The 22,688-nt window shown below is 27.9% G+C and overlaps 1 protein-coding gene across 1 annotated transcript; it reads right to left on the bottom strand.

The window, feature by feature from the left end:
* Window positions 1–821: 821 nt before the first annotated feature.
* On the bottom strand, window positions 822–11,829 carry LOC145945223 (nose resistant to fluoxetine protein 6-like). Its single transcript, XM_083054085.1, has 13 exons — window positions 11,592–11,829; window positions 7,708–7,952; window positions 6,039–6,238; window positions 5,728–5,825; window positions 5,166–5,402; window positions 4,866–5,079; window positions 4,546–4,711; window positions 4,366–4,445; window positions 4,187–4,282; window positions 3,994–4,123; window positions 1,902–2,076; window positions 1,033–1,175; window positions 822–958 (listed from the first exon to the last, which is right to left on the bottom strand). The coding sequence occupies exons 1-13, from the start codon at window positions 11,827–11,829 to the stop codon at window positions 836–838; spliced, it is 2,145 nt and encodes a 714-aa protein (XP_082910211.1). The 3' UTR covers window positions 822–835.
* Between the last annotated feature and the right edge of the window lie 10,859 nt (window positions 11,830–22,688).

Below are 22,688 nucleotides of genomic sequence, written 5' to 3' on the forward strand. Positions count from 1 at the left end.
GCTTGATTCGACAACGTGATTGGTTGAATCCTTAAATTTACAGTTACGGAAAAAGTTTACGGCCTCTATAAACCAGCCTTAAGTGATGTCGGTCAAATAATAATATATTCTGAGTTGTATGTTAAAGCAGCCCGCAATTTTTATCTGATTTTAATTATATATGTTATATAAAACTCATGGAAACCACTTTTTGTTAAATTTTGACAAAAAAATTCGAAACCAAAAAACAATTTGAAGTTTTAACTTAATAATGACGTTATCTTAAAGTCAACGCATTTTCTGATATATGTTAATGGTAACATTTTTTCATTACGAGCGATTGATTTCCATTTTTGAAACACTCTTATATTAAATTTAATATCGAATTTCGGGTGTAGTTCCGAAAACCGACTACCTCCGATTTCGATAAAATTTTGTGAAAAGCTTCCTTTTAGCTTAAAATGGATGCCTGTAAAGGGAATTTTGTGTAATAATAAAAATATGCATAATAAGATATTAAAGATAACATAAACTATATATATATTACTTCTAGTAAAAAGGAATTTTTATTATTAAGTGTTGTCATTAATATTATGTAAAATTCTTAGAGTTCTGGTATTTGATTAAGAAAAAGTCCTCAGGATGTTGGCCATATAATTTGTAATAAGAACAACTTAATAATACAGTCGTCAACGAAATTTTTTAAACAAAAATGAAAATTTTATTGCATTCTCTCAGATTACAATTATTATAAAACGTACATTAGCATTCGTAACTTATTAACTTATTAACTAACTCAATCGAACAACAACAAAAAATAGATAATTCTAATTACACGCCATATATATTTTTCTTACTAGCCTTTTCCACGAGATTGAAGAAACATTCGCATCAATAAGATATACGGTATTTCTGCCATTAATGTCAATACATAAGCGCAAACGTAACTAATCACAACGTATCCTATATACATAACAGTCTGAAAATTGACAATAAATAATAAAAAGTTCTTTGTCGATATTGGAATATATTTTAGATATAATCTTTACTTACTAAAGGCAGAAATTCCAAGTGAACGGATGATTCACTAGCTAGGCGAATCCATTCTATGATGAAGGCATTTATAAGATAAGCACAATAAGTCAATTTGCTAAGAGGAATCCAGACTTTGAACGATAATAATTGATTAATGATGCCTGTAACACAATCAAGTACTTGTATGTGTGTCAATAAAAATAAGATTTTTTATAATTATATCATTATTAAAAAAATTATATGCACACACGCACGCACACACACACACACACATATGTATATTTACAGAATATATCTCGATTACAAATATACATATGGTATATATAGTACAAATGGACGATTAAATATTTTGTATATATAATGCATTTAAAAAAAGTTTCCTAAAGTCGTAAAGTATAAAGCGTTGAATTTATCGGTGATTTTGATTTGATTTGATTTGATCTTGGACGGATGTGTTATGTCAAAGTCATTTTTATAATTTGTGGATTAAAACAATTATCTTGAATAATAATCAAAATTATTATTGATAATAAGTATTTCCAAGTATTTATCAAAAGAGAAATGTTTTAGATAAAAGTTGTTTGATTTTTAGTGTTCTTTCTAAAAAATGCCATTTTAATTTCCTTTTAAAAATTTTTTATTAATTTCCTTAAATCCACCTAAAGAGAGTAAAGGACGCGCTACAATAATATCATCAAATGGATTTCTTGAAACTTAATAACTTTTGTAGAAAATATTTTTTTTTTAAATGTATTGTTTACGTGAGATATTCAATTGTCTCGACATATTTGTATCACACTCTGTATGTGCATATACACACACACACTTATATATATGTATATATATATATATATATATATATTTATATATTTATATTTTATACTGACCACCATGCTTCGTAACGCACGCTATTACAATCCATGCTATACCAATGGCCCAAAGTATTCTACTTAATGCAATGTAAAAAGCAGCATACAGAACAGGTATATTTTGTTCATAAATGCCTAATAATATGAAAGCACTGCATGCGCTACCAAGACACCAACAATAAATTACAGTTTTCTGAAAAAAATTGCTTTAGATAAAATATTAAAGTATAATAAGAATAATAAATTTAGTGCTAAGGCGCCTGGCTCTTCCCCGATCATGTTGGAATTGTGACGTCAGAGGCGAGAAAACACGCTAAAAAGATATTTCGATGAAACAGCGCTTCAAATGGCTCTTGCACACTCTTAAAATACCTCGAAAACTATATTTTTCCCTTTATAATCAATCAACAGCTGTAAAATGACTGTAATATGAGGCCTAATTCATCTGGTCTTTGCACATGCGCAGTGATTCCGCATGACAAAGTCTAATATCACGATCATTTTACGGTTATTGATTGACTGTCAAAGGAAAAGTATAGTTTTTGGACTATTTTAAAAGTGTGCTAAAGCCATCTAAAGTTGTATTTCATCAAAATATTTTTGTATCTAAAAATGGCACGCAAGAATTTTCAGCGTGTATTTTCTCGTCTTTGACGTCACAATTTAACATGGCCGCGGCGAGGATCCAAGAGCCTTAACAGTTTCTAAAGTAACGAATATTAAGTATTACGAATATTATACGTCGCTTATTTTTAATTTTAACGTTATATGCATTAGAGTTTCACCATCTCCAATTATCTTAATTGACCGATTAAATTTAGGAATTGCCATCTGCAAAGCACAGACATTATAAATGTGAATAAAGTTGATCAGTTTTAAACTATGCAATTAGTAATTCTTAAATTTAATCGGTTAATTAATTAATTAAAAAGCCGATAAAATTAATTGAAGATGGTGAAACTGGCCCTTAAAAAATAAAAATGCACATAGTTTGATGTTTTAAACGCGAAATGAAATCTAAAAATGTATATGTAGTCTCTATCAGAACGTAATCCTGAAATATTTTACGGAAATTATAAAATCATTTTGAAATAGTAATGAATTATATACTGAAATCTCACTCAATTGACTGTCAATAACAATTTCAATACATAAAAATTAAAAAAATTTTTAAATTTAAAATGTTTTTAAATAAAGCAATTTTAGTAAAATTTCATAAATTTCAAAATAAAATAATTTTTTGTAAATTTATCGCTTATTATTTTCAAAAGAATTCAATAATTTTTCTAAAAACTCATAATATATGATAATATTTTATTGTAAAAATTATATTTTATTTTATTAAATTATGATTTATTAGGTATTGAGATATATTCAATACTCAGCCATTTACTTCAGCCATTTTTCACTCGCATCTACAATAAAATTCAATAAAGGCATTATAATTTCAATAGAATATTTTTATTACATTCTATATTTCCATCAAAGAAATTTTTAACGTTTTAATTTAAAGGAGATCTATACCGCCAATACTTCAAAGGTAAAATAATTTCCTTTCATTGCACTAACAATAAGTAATATAAAATAAATGTCGCTTCGAAAAATCGTTACCTGAAAAGTCAATAAATTATACAAAACTGTATATTTTTAAATGTCGTTTTGCATTTGAGTCATCGGGCGATGTGATAATTTCATTTTGTGCGGAAAGTCAAAAACTTATGCGGAACTATACATTTTTAAATCTCGTTTCACGTTCAAAGTACCTAGCTATAAAATTGCTTATTAAAAAACTAATATTGTAATCAATTATATATAACATTGTAATAATCAATTAATGACAACTAAAATCTTTGAATGTATCTCAAATTCATGATCTTGATCACAGTTCAAACATCTATCTCAATTTACAAGTTCATTGAAATCGATAAGATTACTATATAATATTTATTTTTGCTTTATAAGTATATTCTATATATTAAAAAAATTCTATATAAAATAATATAGATAAATAATTAATCAGTAATCTAATATTTATGTACATTCTCTAACTATTTTAATAATTATGCTTATTTTTACATTAAATTCATATAAAAGTTAAATTATACTTTACTTTTTTCAAGGCCAATTTTTGATTTAGTCTTCTTACAATATAAGCTGTAATTATGCCAATAATATATGGACCTATTCTGATCCATGGGGCGTAATACAAGACATCTGAAAGTCTGAATTGTTCATCAGGCCTACAATAAGAAAAGGACTTAAATAATTAATCTCATAATTAACAAAATATTTTTATAACTTACGTCGGAACATATTCATAAGTATATGAAATATAACCAGTAAGCGCAATAGAACCTATTAAAAATACACCCAATATAACAGCAGCCATATAAAAGTATCTGAAATTAGCAACTTATATTTATTTCAATACTGAGCACATAATGATTATAAATTATAATATACTATTAATACATTAACTTACACAGTTGACAAGATCATTATCACTGTACCAATTATAAAGTATTGCATATCATTGGCCAAATACCAACTCCAAACCATACACTACAAGAAAATAAAAATTTGTAAATAGAAACTTGAAAATGTAAATTTTAATATTTTTTTAGCAATATTAAACTAATTATAATTTCATATACGTTCATACCAGTGCATTAAAGTCGAACAGATTATTTATATATAAAAGATTTCTCCACCAATATTTTGTGCAAACTTCGTACGGTCTAAAACTTGAATAAAATTGTGAAGTTTTGTTGTACCAAGCAGAGTTTAATTGCCATATTCCTAACATCATCATGTAAGCAGGTGTTAACCTTAAAATTAATTATTTTTATAAACATATTAAAAAGAAAAACATTATTATATAGTAGTTCACTGTTAAAAATTTTATTTCTAAATTATTTTTATGTGCATTTTGTCTTTGTTTATTATCTTATATTAGTATAAATAAGATAATGAAAAACGTACCGAATAAATCTTGTTATTATTTGAATAAAAAAGTAATTTAATTTTGCTTTATAATTAATCGATGTAGTTCTTTTTGTGTCCATTTTATCTTTCAGATGTAAATAGGCTAATAAGAATCCACTTGAAAAAAAGAAGGTATCTACTGGTACGGTTATATTTGCTGTTACTCGAATTATGAAATTAGGAATGATCTTCCACGCAAATCCTTTATTGTCTATATACAAAAAATTTTTGTTATACGTAAAAAATAAGGCATATACACATATATATAAATTTTACAGTCTTATCCGAATTACTCACTGATGGAATCCATCGTAAAGAATGCGGTATGAAGATAAATTATCCAACACATGCTTAGAAATTTCAAACCGTGAATGACAGGTATAGCATCAGCATTCAATTTCGTGTTGAATATTATTCCTGTATTTGTGTATACGGAAAAACACACTAGAATTTTTCCAATTCTATTTTCTCGAAGTAAAACTGGAGCTTTTTCCATTTTCATTAATTCCATTTCCTCGGGCATATTTTTCACATCTGAATCAAAATACAGAATTTTTAGTAGTATATTTATATAAAAATTAAGATGTACTTTAATTAGTTGAGAGAAAAAAAGAAAGCATTATTTAACTTTAATAGAGAATATATATGTATATATACTGGGTGTGACTATATATAGGTAAATTTTTGCTGATTTTTATTAAATGAACTGACAATTGACTTTAAACAATACTTAAATATTATTTTAATACAGGAAGAGTATAATCGTGATTTTTTAAATTACGATACATGATAATCAAAATTATGAGTAATCTGTTATTAAAATTGAAAAAGTTTAAGTGGTTTTAGAGACGATATTTACCAGCGATAGTTTGATTTTTTATAATTATATATTTTTGATGCACAAATATATCGTATGTTGTTCCAATTATCATCATACAAAAGGTAAGTGCTAAAACACTGCAATTATAAAGGAATGCAAAATAAATAAATAAAAATCAATATAAAATATATCTGTATTATTTCAAGAAATTTTTAAAAACTACATAAGAAAATTTGCATATTATTATATGCTAATAAAGTTATCATATATACACACACACACATAATTATATTCTATATATATTATTAATTTATATATATTAATTATATATTTCGCATTTTTTAACATACCAGATGAAAAATATTAAATAACCATTATTGAATAACCATTGCTGATCGCCTTTTAGATCTTTAACCTCAACCAATTTGAAGTCCACGGAATAAAGGTCATTTATAAAGAAAGCTCTGTCATAAAATATTTTTTCCAGAATTAAATTTAGGTCAATTATAGAACACGATGCTGGTAAACAGAGGCCGAGTATAATTAAATCCTAAAGCAAAACATTCTATATAGTACATATATTAATATATACTGCTCACAAAAATTAAAAGAACACTTAATTTTTCAGAAAAAATAGACAAAATTCAGGCTGCTGTAACTTTGGTAAAAATGAACAAAATTTAAATCCAAAAAAAGAGATTTTAAAGCTTGAAATCTTTACTTTACTACTAAAAGTCTTTATTTTTTTTGAGTTTCTTTAAGTTTGGTAATTTTTACATGAAGAAAACCACGACCTGGACAAAATAAAAAATTTTTGTCCCACTGTGTGTGTCTGTAACTTTCTTCAAAAAAATTAGCGACAATTTTCAATTTTTCTATGTAAAAGCTTAAAGTTTTCCCTACAAAATTGTTTTTTAATAATATTTCTAAGATTTTTTTTATACTGCGTTATTTCGGATTAAGTAAGAAATGAGCATTTCTACTTTGATTGCTCATAACTCCGTTAAAAATTATCGTACCGCAATTCTAAAAACAGATTCTTAAAGCTAAAACTTAGTTCTATCTAATGGTATAGCTGCCCAATTTTTTTTAAAAACATATAGACATGATTCTAATGAATGAAAATAATATAAATATTAGCGATTTTTCAATTTTTCATTTTGATTCAAAAAACAATTATAAAGAACAACAACAAAAATGTATTCTTCATGTTTCTTTATACTCTTAAGTACCCTGCATTTAAAAAGAAATATGCCGAATAGCTATGAAATTTCTTTCATGGTGGCTACTATATCTTTTTGGAACAAAAATGGTGAAATTGCTTACTTTCAGTTGAGAATAAAGTTCAATTAACATTAAAAAAATTAATTTTCAGTGCTCTGACGCTATGTACATTGAGCTTTACTAAGTGTCAGCTAGAACAAAAAAACTTTACTTGTTTTTTTCTAAAATTTGAAAAAATACCGCTGCGTTAGCGTTATCAAAAATCTTAGAAACATTTTTAAAAAACAATTTTGTAGGGAAAACTTTAAGCTTTTACATAGAAAAGTTGAAACTTGTCGCAAATTTTTTTGGAGAAAGTTACAGACACACACAGTAAGACGAAAATTTTTCATTTTGTCCAGGTCGTGGTTTTTGTCATGTAAAAATTACCAAACTTAAGGAAACTCAAAAAAAGCAGAGACTATTCGAAAGTAGAGATTTCAAGCTTTAAAATCCTTTTTTTGGATTTAAATTTTGTTCGTTCATTAAATCGTATCGAGATATAAATATGTATAATATCCTATATAAATATGTATACCTATATGTTTAAAAAGGAGAATTCAAATTTTATTTTAAGATGTAAGAATGAGTATATAATTTAGAATTAGCTTCTTACATATCATTGTTACAACTCGATAAAATAAAAATTTTTAAATCTATATAAATTCACTTTAATTTAATTTATAACTTGAGATACTCTCTTTCTATAATTAATTTTATGAAACTTATACATCTCATAAAAATGTTATAACTTACTTCATTGAATAGATTTATATGATATTGAAGAGTACTGTTGTGTTTAAATTGAGCAACGAAGTAATTTACTTTGAAAGGTGGAAATTCCTTTTGTGGATCACGATATATCGTATTATTTAATATATAACGCTCTGCCATCTGTAGAGTAGCTGTATTCATTAAATCGAGACATTGGCTACGACTACCCAGCCAATAATTATTTCCATAAAGAAAGCCTGGTTTATATCCACCGCTAGAGTCCAGCACTTAAAAATATAAAATAAGTTTTATTAATTATTACTTAAGCAATATTTTTTATTCATTAATCAATCATCAATATTTTAATTAATTATTAAAAATAAAATGTTATTTTTAGATGTCTTACATTATTTAGATTATTAAATATATTCGTTGAGGTTCTTGCATGGGGCTCCTCGTTGACCATATTGTAATTGTGACGTCAAAGGCGAGAAAACACGCTAAAAATTCTTAGATGTCATTTCGAAATAAAAAATATTTCGATGAAACAGCATTTCAGATTGCTTTAGCTTTTTAGCGCATTCTTAAAATACCTCGAAAACTACCTTTTTTTTCTTTATAACCAATCAATAACTGTAAAATGACTATAATATGAGGTCCAGTCCATATCTGGTCTTTGCACATGCGCAGTGATTCTGCATGACAAAGTCTGATATCGCGATCATTTTACGGTTGTTGATTGGTTGTCAAAGGAAAAGAATAGTTTTTGAGGTATTTTAAAAGTGTGTTAAAGCCATCTGAAATAGTGTTTCATCGAAATATCTTTTCATTTAAAAATGACATCTAAGGATTTTAAGGGTGTGTTTTCTCGCCTATGACATCACAATTCAACATGGCCGCGGCAAGGACACAGAAAAATCTTAATGTTGTATTATACTTGTTTATTATTTACTGTTTATAATTATGCTAATTATAATAAATAATTATTGTAAAATTATATTTTTGCGAAAAGTAATATTTCTCTACATTTTATTGTCAGTAAAAAGATTAAAATATTATTAGAATAAGATGTTATTAAAATAACTACAATATATAAGGTAAATGTCTCAAAGATTGAATCAAAAAGGTTTTATCAGTTTTCTTATTATATTTTATTACTTTTATTACAGAATAATTATTAGTTTTAGAAAAAAAATTGTATTTATAAAAATTTGTTTTGTTATTAACAAACAAAAAATAGTAAAATATAATCTGAAAAATTAATCATTAAAATATAAAATTATTTTAATAAATTGTTACATTGTAACGATTATACTAATAGATAATAAATGACACAATTTCCCGTCTAGTTTTAAATAATCTGTTTAATTATTTTGTATCCCTTGTTATTGGGACTGTACTAAAAATTAAACTAACAGAAAAAGTTATACTTTGAAAAAGTTATACATATATTAGTAACCGCTTTTTATTTATAGATTTTATATTTTATGAAAAACTTGAAATACAAAAACTTAAATATGAGATTTTCTCGCCGGATTTCGTCACAAGCAGCAAGCGAAAAGACACGTATATAGGATATATAACAATATTATATTGCAATAATGTTTCATTACAGTAACTATAACGTTGCAAAATATGGTATATTTTATAGTTTTATATAAATACTTATGTTAAGTTATTTGTTACTTAGTGATGGGTAAGATACATTTAAAAAGAATCTCGATACAGATATAGATACATGTGAAAAAATGTATCTAGTTACAGATACAAATACACAAATTAAAATGTATATAGATACAAATACTCAGATACTTTTAAAATATCTCAGATACATATCAGATACTTTTAAATTATATTTTATCATAATAATGATAAATGTGCACAAAATATACTGAATACATCTTTTATTTATTAATATTTTTTGTGTGTGTTTCCGACTTTATTCGTTAGTTTTAACTCATCAAAAATCTCTCAAAGATATCGTCACTCAAACTATTTCTCCGTGATACTAAAATTTGATTATCAGTGCTAAATAATCGCTCAACCGGTGTTGACAATATATAATTGTGTTAACCTTTAAACTTAAAAGCAAATATTTCATATGAGGAAAACAAATGTTTCAAATAGATACAGGCTCAGATACACAAAATGTATCTAGATTCTGTATTAAAAAAAGAAGTATTTCATTTCTTCTTTTTAATATCTAATGATAATTAAAATTATCATTAGATATTAAAAAGAAGAAATGAAATAAAAGTATATAATTAACTTATTATGTTAATTATATACTTTTATTTCATTTCTTCTTTTTAATATCTAATGATAATTTTATAATTATTTATTTATATATTATTCTTTTCTCCTTTTTCTTATTATCCGATAACATTTTTGTAATTACTTATATATTGGGCTGAGAAGATGACCCAAAGAAAGGGTGCAAACATCTATTAATGTTTTAAATTTATAGATATAATAAACAATTTTTTTTGCACCCCAACTACTGCGCTTGTGATGTTATAGCCATCCGTTAACTTTTTATTAAATTATCAAGGACCTTATTTCTGCTAATTATTAATATTTATAGAGATAGATGTTTTTTTTAAATATTTCTAGTATGTAAATATTTGTTTAATTCTAAACTTTACATTATTAAATGACCTTGTATATCGGTTTATTAATATTTATATTAAAGTTATATTATATATTTATTTATTTCACATTTTACATTAAATAAAACACTTTGTAATAATAATATTTATTTTTCTTTAAAATTCTCCAAGAAAAATAAAATACGCAAATATTTTTTTTAGCTATTGTATTTATACACTACATTAAGAATAAATCAGTCATTATCCTTACTTATATTTCGTATTTTTTATAACTTTTCAATAAAACACTAAAACATTGATAGGGCTTTTGTGAATAATAATTTAAGGTTTAAATTTTTTTCAGGCTATTAAGAGCGTGGATGATAGTGCATAAGTTTCAAGGGAAATTAATTTTTGAAATTATTTGGTTGTACACAGAACACACATTTTTCTTTGTGTTAATTTACGCTAGCGGAAGATGACATTATTATTAAATATACATTCGTCAGAAAAAGCGGTACAGTGAGAAAATAGTAAGAAAATTGTGAAACTTCAAATATTAATAACGCAGCTAATAATTATGATATTGAGATGCTTCAAAAACGAAACTCGAAGTTTGTATTTTGAAAAAATTTTAATGTTAATTACGATGTAATGTTAATCAGGATTTAGGATAATCAGTTTTCTAATAGCGGACGACATAATATCTAAGATTTTTTATTTTTTCATTGTACCGTTATTTCTTGACCGAGTAAAATAACTTAATTGAAATAGAACGCAATAATTCGGATTGCGACTGATGAATGCATAGAATGGTACATATTGTGTCATTCACAAATCATATAAATTTAAAATACTGTGCTGACTCGCCTAATTTTTACTATTATTACTTTCATCAAAACCTTTAATTAATATATTAAATCAATTGTTTATTAAATTTACAAATATCAAAAGATATTTAAAGTGCTGAAGTAATTTCGCACATGCGCATAATGTGCATTTATTATTGCGCTGTGACATTCTCATTAGTTAAAATTAATTATAGCCTAACTAATTTTCTACTCTTTTTACAAACAATAATAGAGAATAGTAAAAAATTAGTCCAATTTTAGTTAATTTTAACTAACATATAGTCTAACTAATCTTTTGCTCTTTTTACAAACAATAATAGAGAATGGTACAAAATTAGTCCAATTTTAGTTAATTTTAATTAACAGTTTATGAAATTAAATAATTAATTCAGTGGAGAGTAAACATAAATAAGAATGTTTTTAAAATAATTAGCTTTAATTTTCGAGTTTTCTTATAAATGTCATCATGAATAAAAATTTTACTAACTTTTCAAGCTCCACAGTATTTGTTGATTTACGGCATCTCGGAAATCTCGTAATTCTTTTTTGCATATAGTTGAATTTACAAGATCGGCTCTCGAAGCGATGGTATAAGCCGGCAATATATTGCTACTAATTTTCTCGTATTCACTGCCATTAGATTCGTAAACTCGTGCAGAAACATAAGATAATGCGTCATAATTTATATAAATACACAAGATAAATACACATCGATAAAATAACATAATGTTATATACTGTAACACACAACAATCACTTTTATTCTTTTAATAGTATTAACTGCGAAGCTCTTCAGAACACAGTTATATATTGTGTGAGACAAAATGTTACGCCCTGTCGACTTATATATGTAGCTAGAAGGCTATATAGCGCGTGCTTTAGAATGCTCGCCAGAGTGCAGAGGGCAGTCACTTCTTTACATATTAGCATGGCAGATCGGTTATAGCATTCTAAATTCCACAAACTAAAAAACAGCTATAACCGCTCTTCCTACGTTCCTCAATGCTAGCAAGTCGTAATCAATAATGGAAGGGTAAATGTTGTTCTCGATGAGGAAGCTTGTTAGTTCATACAGTATCTGAATTGTATCCGAACACGCTTTTTTAATTGTATTGCCTCATAGTAGATTGAGCGTGGCGCACATTTTGTGACAGCATATACTACGCTACAGTAGATCGAAATCGGCTGTACTTTATCGCTCCCGCTTCTATCGCTTTACAGTAGACCAAAAGTAGGTAGTATTTCATCCATGCTTCCTTCAAACTACAGTAGATCATAAGTAATTGGTATTTCACTTCCACTTCTATCGCACTACAGTAGATCGAAAGTAATCTGTATTTCATGCCAGCTTCTATCGCACTACTGCACACAGTTGGAAAATGTGTGCAGCATTAATAAGGCTCCTGGGTACTCACCGCGGCCATGTTGGATTGTGACGTCAGAGGCAAGAAAATACACGCTGAAAATTCTTGCGTGCCATTTTTAGATAAAATGATATTTAGATGAAACATAACTTCAGATGGCTTTATTAGCACACTTTTGAAACAGTCCAAAAATTATTCTTTCCCATTGACAATCAATCAACAATCGTAAAATGATCGTGATATCAGACTGTCATGCGAAATGTCTGCGCATGTGTAAAGACCAGACGGACTGGGCTTCACATTAAGGTCATTTTATAGCTGTTGATTGACTGTCAAGGGGAAAAAATAGTTTTCGGACTATTTTAAAAGTGTGCTAAAGCCATCTGAAGTAGTGTTTCATTGAAATATCTGTTTCTTTTTATCTAAAAATGGCATGTAAGAATTTGTAGCGTGTGGTTCTCGTCTCTGACATATCATAATTTCAACATGATCTGCGAGGACCCATCAGGGGCCTTAAAAGTCGACTGTCAAAAATATTAAGTTTATTGTATATGTTTTAACTCTTATTTTTTATATTATTATTGTACTATTTTATAACTAATATTTATCTTTTTTCATATTTCTATCATAATTATTTCCTTTTTGTCTAGAATATAGCTTAGGTAAAATATTTCTCAAAAAAAATTTAAATAATGAATGATAATAATTATATAATAATTATTAATAATACTACTTCAACGGTAAATAAGATAAATATGAATATTATATATTATATTATATTATCCCAAGTAGCAAAAAAATGTATAAAGAATGTTTAAAACTCATTAAAAACTCATTTTCAAAAATATTTTAAAAACATTAAAATAATTAGTTAAGTCCCTTTTTATTAATTAAAAAAACTCGAATTTTTTAAATGGGAACCCTCATTTTTGACCCCGGATTCGGAAAGAGCGGGAAATTTTACGTTCAGAAAGGTACTTAAGTCATGGGTCAAGGTGACTTTTAGGAATCATTTGGGGGTCAAATCGTAGGACAGAAGAATCTATCAATAAATAACTTTAATCATGTTTAAGGGGGAAAATCCCTAAAAATTCAAGTTGACCTTCAAATGACTTTACTTGACCTCAAGGTCAAGTTCTAGATCACCATCAAGTCCCTTTTCTTTAATCCTACAACTTTTGTCTAGAGTGTTTTCTCCCTAGAATTCGATTATTCTGAGTTAATCAAGGGTTTCGGTCTTTTTTGAACAGCCCATATATATTAATTTTATACATGCTACTTTTATACATTATAAAAATACTTTTTCAAAAGAGATATGTGATATTATGAAAATATTCAGTAATGAGATATTTTAAATATACGACAAAAGTTTGCCGATGAAATGATATCTGATTTAAGTCTGAGTCATAATTTGCTGCGTGACTTATAAATTACCTCTGCTTAAATCTATAATAAATTGTGATGAAACTTGCCAGTCCGGATTGAGAATGCTTTGTATATATGCATCTATGACATTCTGAATGTTAATAAAAGTTGTTAAAATATGTTGACGTCAAGACACGATTAAATAGGCGCACGTGCTATGAATTAGCACTGTTACTCAGCAAATAATCACTAATTATCAGAATATTTTTATATTTCCTGATCTTGGATTCTTCTGTGTACGAATTACTGTCTTGATGTAGAAGGGATGATAACTCACCTATTGCTGACAATTTAATTGTTATAAGTTTTAATTGACCTTATATATATATTCGCATAATAATGATAATCATTTTCAATATAATGTTGATTGTCATTGCCATAAAAAAGAGCATTAGGTATTATTATTTTAATAAGTTTAATATTAGCCTTATCAAATCTTAAATAAAGAGAGTGCGAGCACAGAAAAATATTTGACATCGTGAACTCTGGGTAAATGAGATATAAATATAGAATTAACGCAATCTCGAAATCATGAACTGACCAAAAAATACGAACCAAGGCCAAATGCAAAATTCTGCATATATTGTATTTTTCATTACATGTGTATGGTTATGCATAAAAGATTTGATATTGTAATATTCATATATTATCTTAGTTACGTATAAAATATATATCCTTCTAATAACCAGGCTTTGACTTGTAGTTATACGAGGGCAGTTCGATAAGTCAGTGACTTTTACAAGATATGGCACTCAAATCGCAATCTAATTTTATTTCTGATATTTACCATCTTATTTAAGTATACAAACCAAGTTTCAAGTAGATCTGTCAAATAGAAATTTTTTGACAGCGTTCTAAAGCGGATAAGTTTGTGTTTTTAGCTAAAATGAAAAAGTGAATTTCGTGTACTAATAAAACATTACTTTTTGCGTGAAAAACCATTAAGGAAATTGAAGAAAAGCTAAAAAAGTATTATGGGGACTCTGTTCCGTCGCATGGAATGGTTCACAAGTGGTTCACTGAATTTCGTTGTGGTCGTACAAGCACGAATGATGATGAGCGCCCGGGACATCCGAATGAGGTCACAACTGAAGAAATAGTCAATAAAATCCATGATATGGCAAAAAAATTTCAATTTCTAATATTTTAAGACGAGCAAAAAATTCATCGATTATACATTTTAATTGTACATTGATTACAGAATCTTTTGGTACCAAGCAGACACCAGCGTACAAACTTTTTCATTTGATATAAATAAAATAAGGATGCGTCGCATAGGGTCAGCGGCAATAAAGTATAAATTTCTAATATTTTAAGACGAGCCAAAAATTCATCGATTATACATTTTAATAGTACATTGATTACAGAATCTTTTGGTACCAAGCAGACACCAGCGTACAAATTTTTTAATTTGATATTCATAAAATAAGGATGCGTTGCATAGGGTCAGCGGCAAAGAGTAATGATTTCTAATAATTAAAGACGAGCCAAAAATTCATCGATTATACATTTTAATAGTACATTGATTACAGAATCTTTTGGTACCAAGCAGACACCAGCGTACAAACTCTTATATTTGATATACATAAAATAAGGATGCGTCGCATAGGATCAGCGGCAATAAAGTATGAATTCCTAATATTTTAAGAAGAGCCAAAAATTCATCGATTATACATTTTAATAGTATATTCATTACAGAATCTTATGGTACCATGCAGACACCAGCGTACAAATTTTTTAATATTATATACATAAAATAGCGATGCGTTGCATAGGGTCAGCGGCAATAAAGTATAAATTTCTAATATTTTATGACGAGCCAAAATTTCATCGATTATACATTTTAATAGTACATTGATTACAGAATTATTTGGTACCAAGCAGACAACAGCGTACAAACTCTTATATTTGATAAACATAAAATAAGGATGCGTCGCATAGGGTCAGCGGCAAAAAAGTATGGATTTCTAATATTTTAAGACGAGCCAAAAATTCATCGATTATACATTTTAATAGTACATTGATTACAGAATCTTTTGGTACCACGAAGACACCAGCGTACAAATTTTTTAATATGATATACATAAAAGAAGAATGCATCGCATAGGATTAGCGGCAAAAAAGTATCAATTTCTAATATTTTAAAACGAGCCAAAAATTCATCGATTATACATTTTAATAGTACATTGATTACAGAATCTTTTAGTACCAAGCAGACACCAGCTTACAAATTTTTTAATTTGATAATCATAAAATAAGTATGCGTTGCATAGGGTCAGCGGCAAAAAGTAATGATTTCTAATATTTAAAGACGAGCCAAAAATTCATCGATTATACATTTTAATAGTACATTGATTACAGAATATTTTGGTACCACGCAGACACCAGCGTACAAATTTTTTAATATGATATACATGAAATAAGTATGCGTCGCATAGGGTCAGCGGCAATAAAGTATGAATTTCTAATATTTTAAGACGAGCCAAAAATTCATCGATTATACATTTTAATAGTACATTGATTACAGAATCTTTTGGTACCATGCAGACAACAGCGTACAAATTTTTTAATATGATATACATAAAATAAGAATGCGTCGCATAGGGTTAGCGGCAAAAAAGTATGAATTTATAATATTTTAAGACTAGCCAAAAATTCAACGATTATACATTTTAATAGTATATTCATTACAGAATCTTTTGGTACAATGCAGACACCAGCGTACAAATTTTTTAATATTATATACATAAAATAGCGATGCGTCGCATAGGGTCAGCGGCAATAAAGTATAAATTTCTAATATTTTAAGACGAGACAAAAATTCATCTATTATACATTTTAAATGTACATTGATTACAGAATTATTTGCTACCAAGCAGACAACAGCGTACAAACTCTTATATTTGATACACATAAAATAAGGATGCTTCGCATAGGGTCAGCGGTAAAAAGTAATGATTTCTAATATTTAAAGACGAGCCAAAAATTCATCGATTATACATTTTAATAGTATATTCATTACAGAATCTTTTGGTACCATGCAGACAACAGCGTACAAACTCATATATTTGATATACATAAAATAAGGATGCGTCGCATAGGATCAGCGGCAATAAAGTATGAATTTCTAATATTTTAAGACGAGCCAAAAATTCATCGATTATACATTTTAATAGTATATTCATTACAGAATCTTTTGGTACCATGCAGACACCAGCGTACAAATTTTTTAATATTATATACATAAAATAAGTATACGTCGCATAGGGTCAGCGGCAATAAAGTATGAATTTCTAATATTTTAAGCCGAGCCAAAAATTCATCGATTATACATTTTAATAGTACATTGATTACAGAATCTTTTGGTACCACGAGGACACCAGCGTACACATTTTTTAATATGATATACATGAAAGAAGAATGCGTCGCATTGGATTAGCGGCAAAAAAGTATCAATTTCTAATATTTTAAAACGAGCCAAAAATTCTTCGATTATACATTTTAATAGTACATTGATTACAGAATATTTTGGTATCAGGCAGACACCAGCGTACAAATTTTTTAATATGATATACATGAAATAAGTATGCGTCACATAGGGTCAGCGGCAATAAGGTATGAATTTCTAATATTTTAAGACAAGCCAAAAATTCATCGATTATACATTTTAATAGTACATTGATTACAGAATCTTTTGGTACCACGAAGACACCAGCGTACAAATTTTTTAATATGATATACATAAAATAAGGATGCGTCGCATAGGGTCAGCGGCAATAAAGTATAAATTTCTAATATTTTAAGACGAGCCAAAAATTCGTCGATTATACGTTTTAATAGTACAATGATTACAGATTCTTTTGGTACCAAGCAGACACCAGCGTACAAACTCTTATATTTGATATACATAAAATAAGGATGCGTCGCATAGGATCAGCGGTAAAAAGTAATGATTTCTAATATTTAAAGACGAGCCAAAAATTCATCGATTATAAATTTTAATAGTACATTGATTACAGAATATTTTGGTACCACGCAGACACCAGCGTACAAATTTTTTAATATGATATACATGAAATAAGAATGCGTCGCTTAGGGTCAGCGGCAATAAAGTATGAATTTCTAATATTTTAAGACGAGCCAAAAATTCATCGATTATACATTTTAATAGTACATTGATTACAGAATCTTTTGGTACCACGAAGACACCAGCGTACAAATTTTTTAATATGATATACATAAAAGAAGAATGCATCGCATAGGATTAGCGGCAAAAAAGTATCAATTTCTAATATTTTAAAACGAGCCAAAAATTCATCGATTATACATTTTAATAGTACATTGATTACAGAATCTTTTGGTACCAAGCAGACACCAGCGTACAAATTTTTTAATTTGATATTCATAAAATAAGTATGCGTTGCATAGGATCAGCGGCAATAAAGTATGAATTTTTAATATTTTAAGACGAGCCAAAAATTCATCGATTATACATTTTAATAGTACATTGATTACAGAATATTTTGGTACCACGCAGACACCAGCGTACAAATTTTTTAATATGAAATACATGAAAAAAGTATGCGTCGCATAGGGTCAGCGGCAATAAAGTATGAATTTCTAATATTTTAAGACGAGCCAAAAATTCATCGATTATACATTTTAATAGTACATTGATTACAGAATATTTTGGTACCACGCAGACACCAGCGTACAAATTTTTTAATATGATATACATGAAATAAGAATGCGTCGCTTAGGGTCAGCGGCAATAAAGTATGAATTTCTAATATTTTAAGACGAGCCAAAAATTCATCGATTATACATTTTAATAGTACATTGATTACAGAATCTTTTGGTACCACGAAGACACCAGCGTACAAATTTTTTAATATGATATACATAAAAGAAGAATGCATCGCATAGGATTAGCGGCAAAAAAGGATCAATTTCTAATATTTTAAAACGAGCCAAAAATTCATCGATTATACATTTTAATAGTACATTGATTACAGAATCTTTTGGTACCAAGCAGACACCAGCGTACAAATTTTTTAATTTGATATTCATAAAATAAGTATGCATTGCATAGGATCAGCGGCAATAAAGTATGAATTTCTAATATTTTAAGACGAGCCAAAAATTCATCGATTATACATTTTAATAGTACATTGATTACAGAATATTTTGGTACCACGCAGACACCAGCGTACAAATTTTTTAATATGATATACATGAAATAAGTATGCGTCGCATAGGGTCAGCGGCAATAAAGTATGAATTTCTAATATTTTAAGACGAGTCAAAAATTCATCGATTATACATTTTAATAGTACATTGATTACAGAATCTTTTGGTACCACGCAGACAACAGCGTACAAATTTTTTAATATGATATACATAAAATAAAAATGCGTCGCATAGGGTCAGCGGCAATAAAGTATAAATTTCTAATATTTAAAGACGAGCCAAAAATTCATCGATTATACATTTTAATAGTACATTGATTACAGAATCTTTTGGTACCAAGCAGACACCATCGTACAAGTTTTTTAATTTGATATTCATTAAATAAGGATGCGTTGCATAGGGTCAGCGGTAAAAAGTAATGATTTCTAATATTTAAAGACGAGCCAAAAATTCATCGATTATACATTTTAATAGTACATTGATTACAGAATATTTTGGTACCACGCAGACACCAGCGTACAAATTTTTTAATATGATATACATGAAATAAGTATGCGTTGCATAGGGTCAGCGGCAATAAAGAATAAATTTCTAATATTTTAAGACGAGCCAAAAATTCGTCGATTATACATTTAAATAGTACAATGATTACAGATTCTTTTGGTACCAAGCAGACACCAGCGTACAAACTCTTATATTTGATATACATAAAATAAGGATGCGTCGCATAGGATCAGCGGCAATAAAGTATGAATTTCTAATATTTTAAGAAGAGCCAAAAATTCATCGATTATACATTTTAATAGTATATTCATTACAGAATCTTTTGGTACCATGCAGACACCAGCGTACAAATTTTTTAATATTATATACATAAAATAGCGATGCGTCGCATAGGTTCAGCGGCAATAAAGTATAAATTTCTAATATTTTAAGACGAGACTAAAATTCATCTATTATACATTTTAAATGTACATTGATTACAGAATTATTTGCTACCAAGCAGACAACAGCGTACAAACTCTTATATTTGATATACATAAAATAAGGATGCTTCGCATAGGGTCAGCGGCAAAAAAGTATAGATTTCTAATATTTAAAGACGAGCCAAAAATTCATCGATTATACATTTTAATAGTACATTGATTACAGAATCTTTTGGTACCAAGCAGACATCAGCGTACAAGTTTTTTAATTTGATATTCATAAAATAAGGATGCGTTGCATAGGGTTAGCGGTAAAAAGTAATGATTTCTAATATTTAAAGACGAGCCAAAAATTCATCGTTTATACATTTTAATAGTACATTGATTACAGAATATTTTGGTACCACGCAGACACCAGCGTACAAATTTTTTAATATGATATACATGAAATAAGAATGCGTCGCTTAGGGTCAGCGGCAATAAAGTATGAATTTCTAATATTTTAAGACGAGCCAAAAATTCATCGATTATACATTTTAATAGTACATTGATTACAGAATCTTTTGGTACCACGAAGACACCAGCGTACAAATTTTTTAATATGATATACATAAAAGAAGAATGCATCGCATAGGATTAGCGGCAAAAAAGTATCAATTTCTAATATTTTAAAACGAGCCAAAAATTCATCGATTATACATTTTAATAGTACATTGATTACAGAATCTTTTGGTACCAAGCAGACACCAGCGTACAAATTTTTTAATTTGATAATCATAAAATAAGTTTGCGTTGCATAGGGTCAGCGGCAAAAAGTAATGATTTCTAATATTTAAAGACGAGCCAAAAATTCATCGATTATACATTTTAATAGTACATTGATTACAGAATATTTTGGTACCACGCAGACACCAGCGTACAAATTTTTTAATATGATATACATGAAATAAGTATGCGTCGCATAGGGTCAGCAGCAATAAAGTATGAATTTCTAATATTTTAAGACGAGCCAAAAATTCATCGATTATACATTTTAATAGTACATTGATTACAGAATCTTTTGGTACCACGCAGACAACAGCGTACAAATTTTTTAATATGATATACATAAAATAAGAATGCGTCGCATAGGGTCAGCGGCAATAAAGTATAAATTTCTAATATTTTAAGACGAGACAAAAATTCATCTATTATACATTTTAAATGTACATTGATTACAGAATTATTTGCTATCAAGCAGACAACAGCGTACAAACTCTTATATTTGATATACATAAAATAAGGATGCTTCGCATAGGGTCAGCGGCAAAAAAGTATAGATTTCTAATATTTAAAGACGAGCAAAAAATTCATCGATTATACATTTTAATAGTACATTGATTACAGAATCTCTTGGTACCAAGCAGACACCAGCGTACAAGTTTTTTAATTTGATATTCATAAAATAAGGATGCGTCGCATAGGGTCAGCGGCAATAAAGTATGAATTTCTAATATTTTAAGACGAGCCAAAAATTCATCGATTATACATTTTAATAGTACATTGATTACAGAATCTTTTGGTACCACGAAGACACCAGCGTATAAATTTTTTAATATGATATACATGAAATAAGTATGCGTCGCATAGGGTCAGCGGCAATAAAGTATGAATTTCTAATATTTTAAGACGAGCCAAAAATTCATCGATTATACATTTTAATAGTACATTGATTACAGAATCTTTTGGTACCACGCAGACAACAGCGTACAAATTTTTTAATATGATATACATAAAATAAGAATGCGTCGCATAGGGTCAGCGGCAATAAAGTATAAATTTCTAATATTTTAAGACGAGACAAAAATTCATCTATTATATATTTTAAATGTACATTGATTACAGAATTATTTGCTACCAAGCAGACAACAGCGTACAAACTCTTATATTTGATATACATAAAATAAGGATGCTTCGCATAGGGTCAGCGGTAAAAAGTAATGATTTCTAATATTTAAAGACGAGCCAAAAATTCATCGATTATACATTTTAATAGTACATTGATTACAGAATATTTTGGTACCACGCAGACACCAGCGTACAAATTTTTTAATATGATATACATGAAATAAGTATGCGTCGCATAGGGTCAGCGGCAATAAAGTATGAATTTCTAATATTTTAAGACGAGCCAAAAATTCATCGATTATACATTTTAATAGTACATTGATTAATGAATCTTTTGGTACCACGCAGACAACAGCGTACAAATTTTTTAATATGATATACATAAAATAAGAATGCGTCGCATAGGATCAGCGGCAATAAAGTATGAATTTCTAATATTTTAAGAAGAGCCAAAAATTCATCGATTATACATTTTAATAGTATATTCATTACAGAATCTTTTGGTACCATGCAGACACCAGCGTACAAATTTTTTAATATTATATACATAAAATAGCGATGCGTCGCATAGGGTCAGCGGCAATAAAGTATAAATTTCTAATATTTTAAGACGAGACAAAAATTCATCTATTATACATTTTAAATGTAAATTGATTACAGAATTATTTGCTAGCAAGAAGACAACAGCGTACAAACTCTTATATTTGATATACATAAAATAAGGATGCGTCGCATAGGATCAGCGGTAAAAAGTAATGATTTCTAATATTTAAAGACGAGCCAAAAATTCATC

This window comes from Prenolepis imparis, unplaced genomic scaffold, assembly GCF_030444845.1.
Source record: "Prenolepis imparis isolate NDT839.2.m4 unplaced genomic scaffold, iyPreImpa1.0 SCAF_14, whole genome shotgun sequence".
In the NCBI taxonomy this organism is placed as follows: Eukaryota; Metazoa; Arthropoda; class Insecta; order Hymenoptera; family Formicidae; genus Prenolepis; species Prenolepis imparis.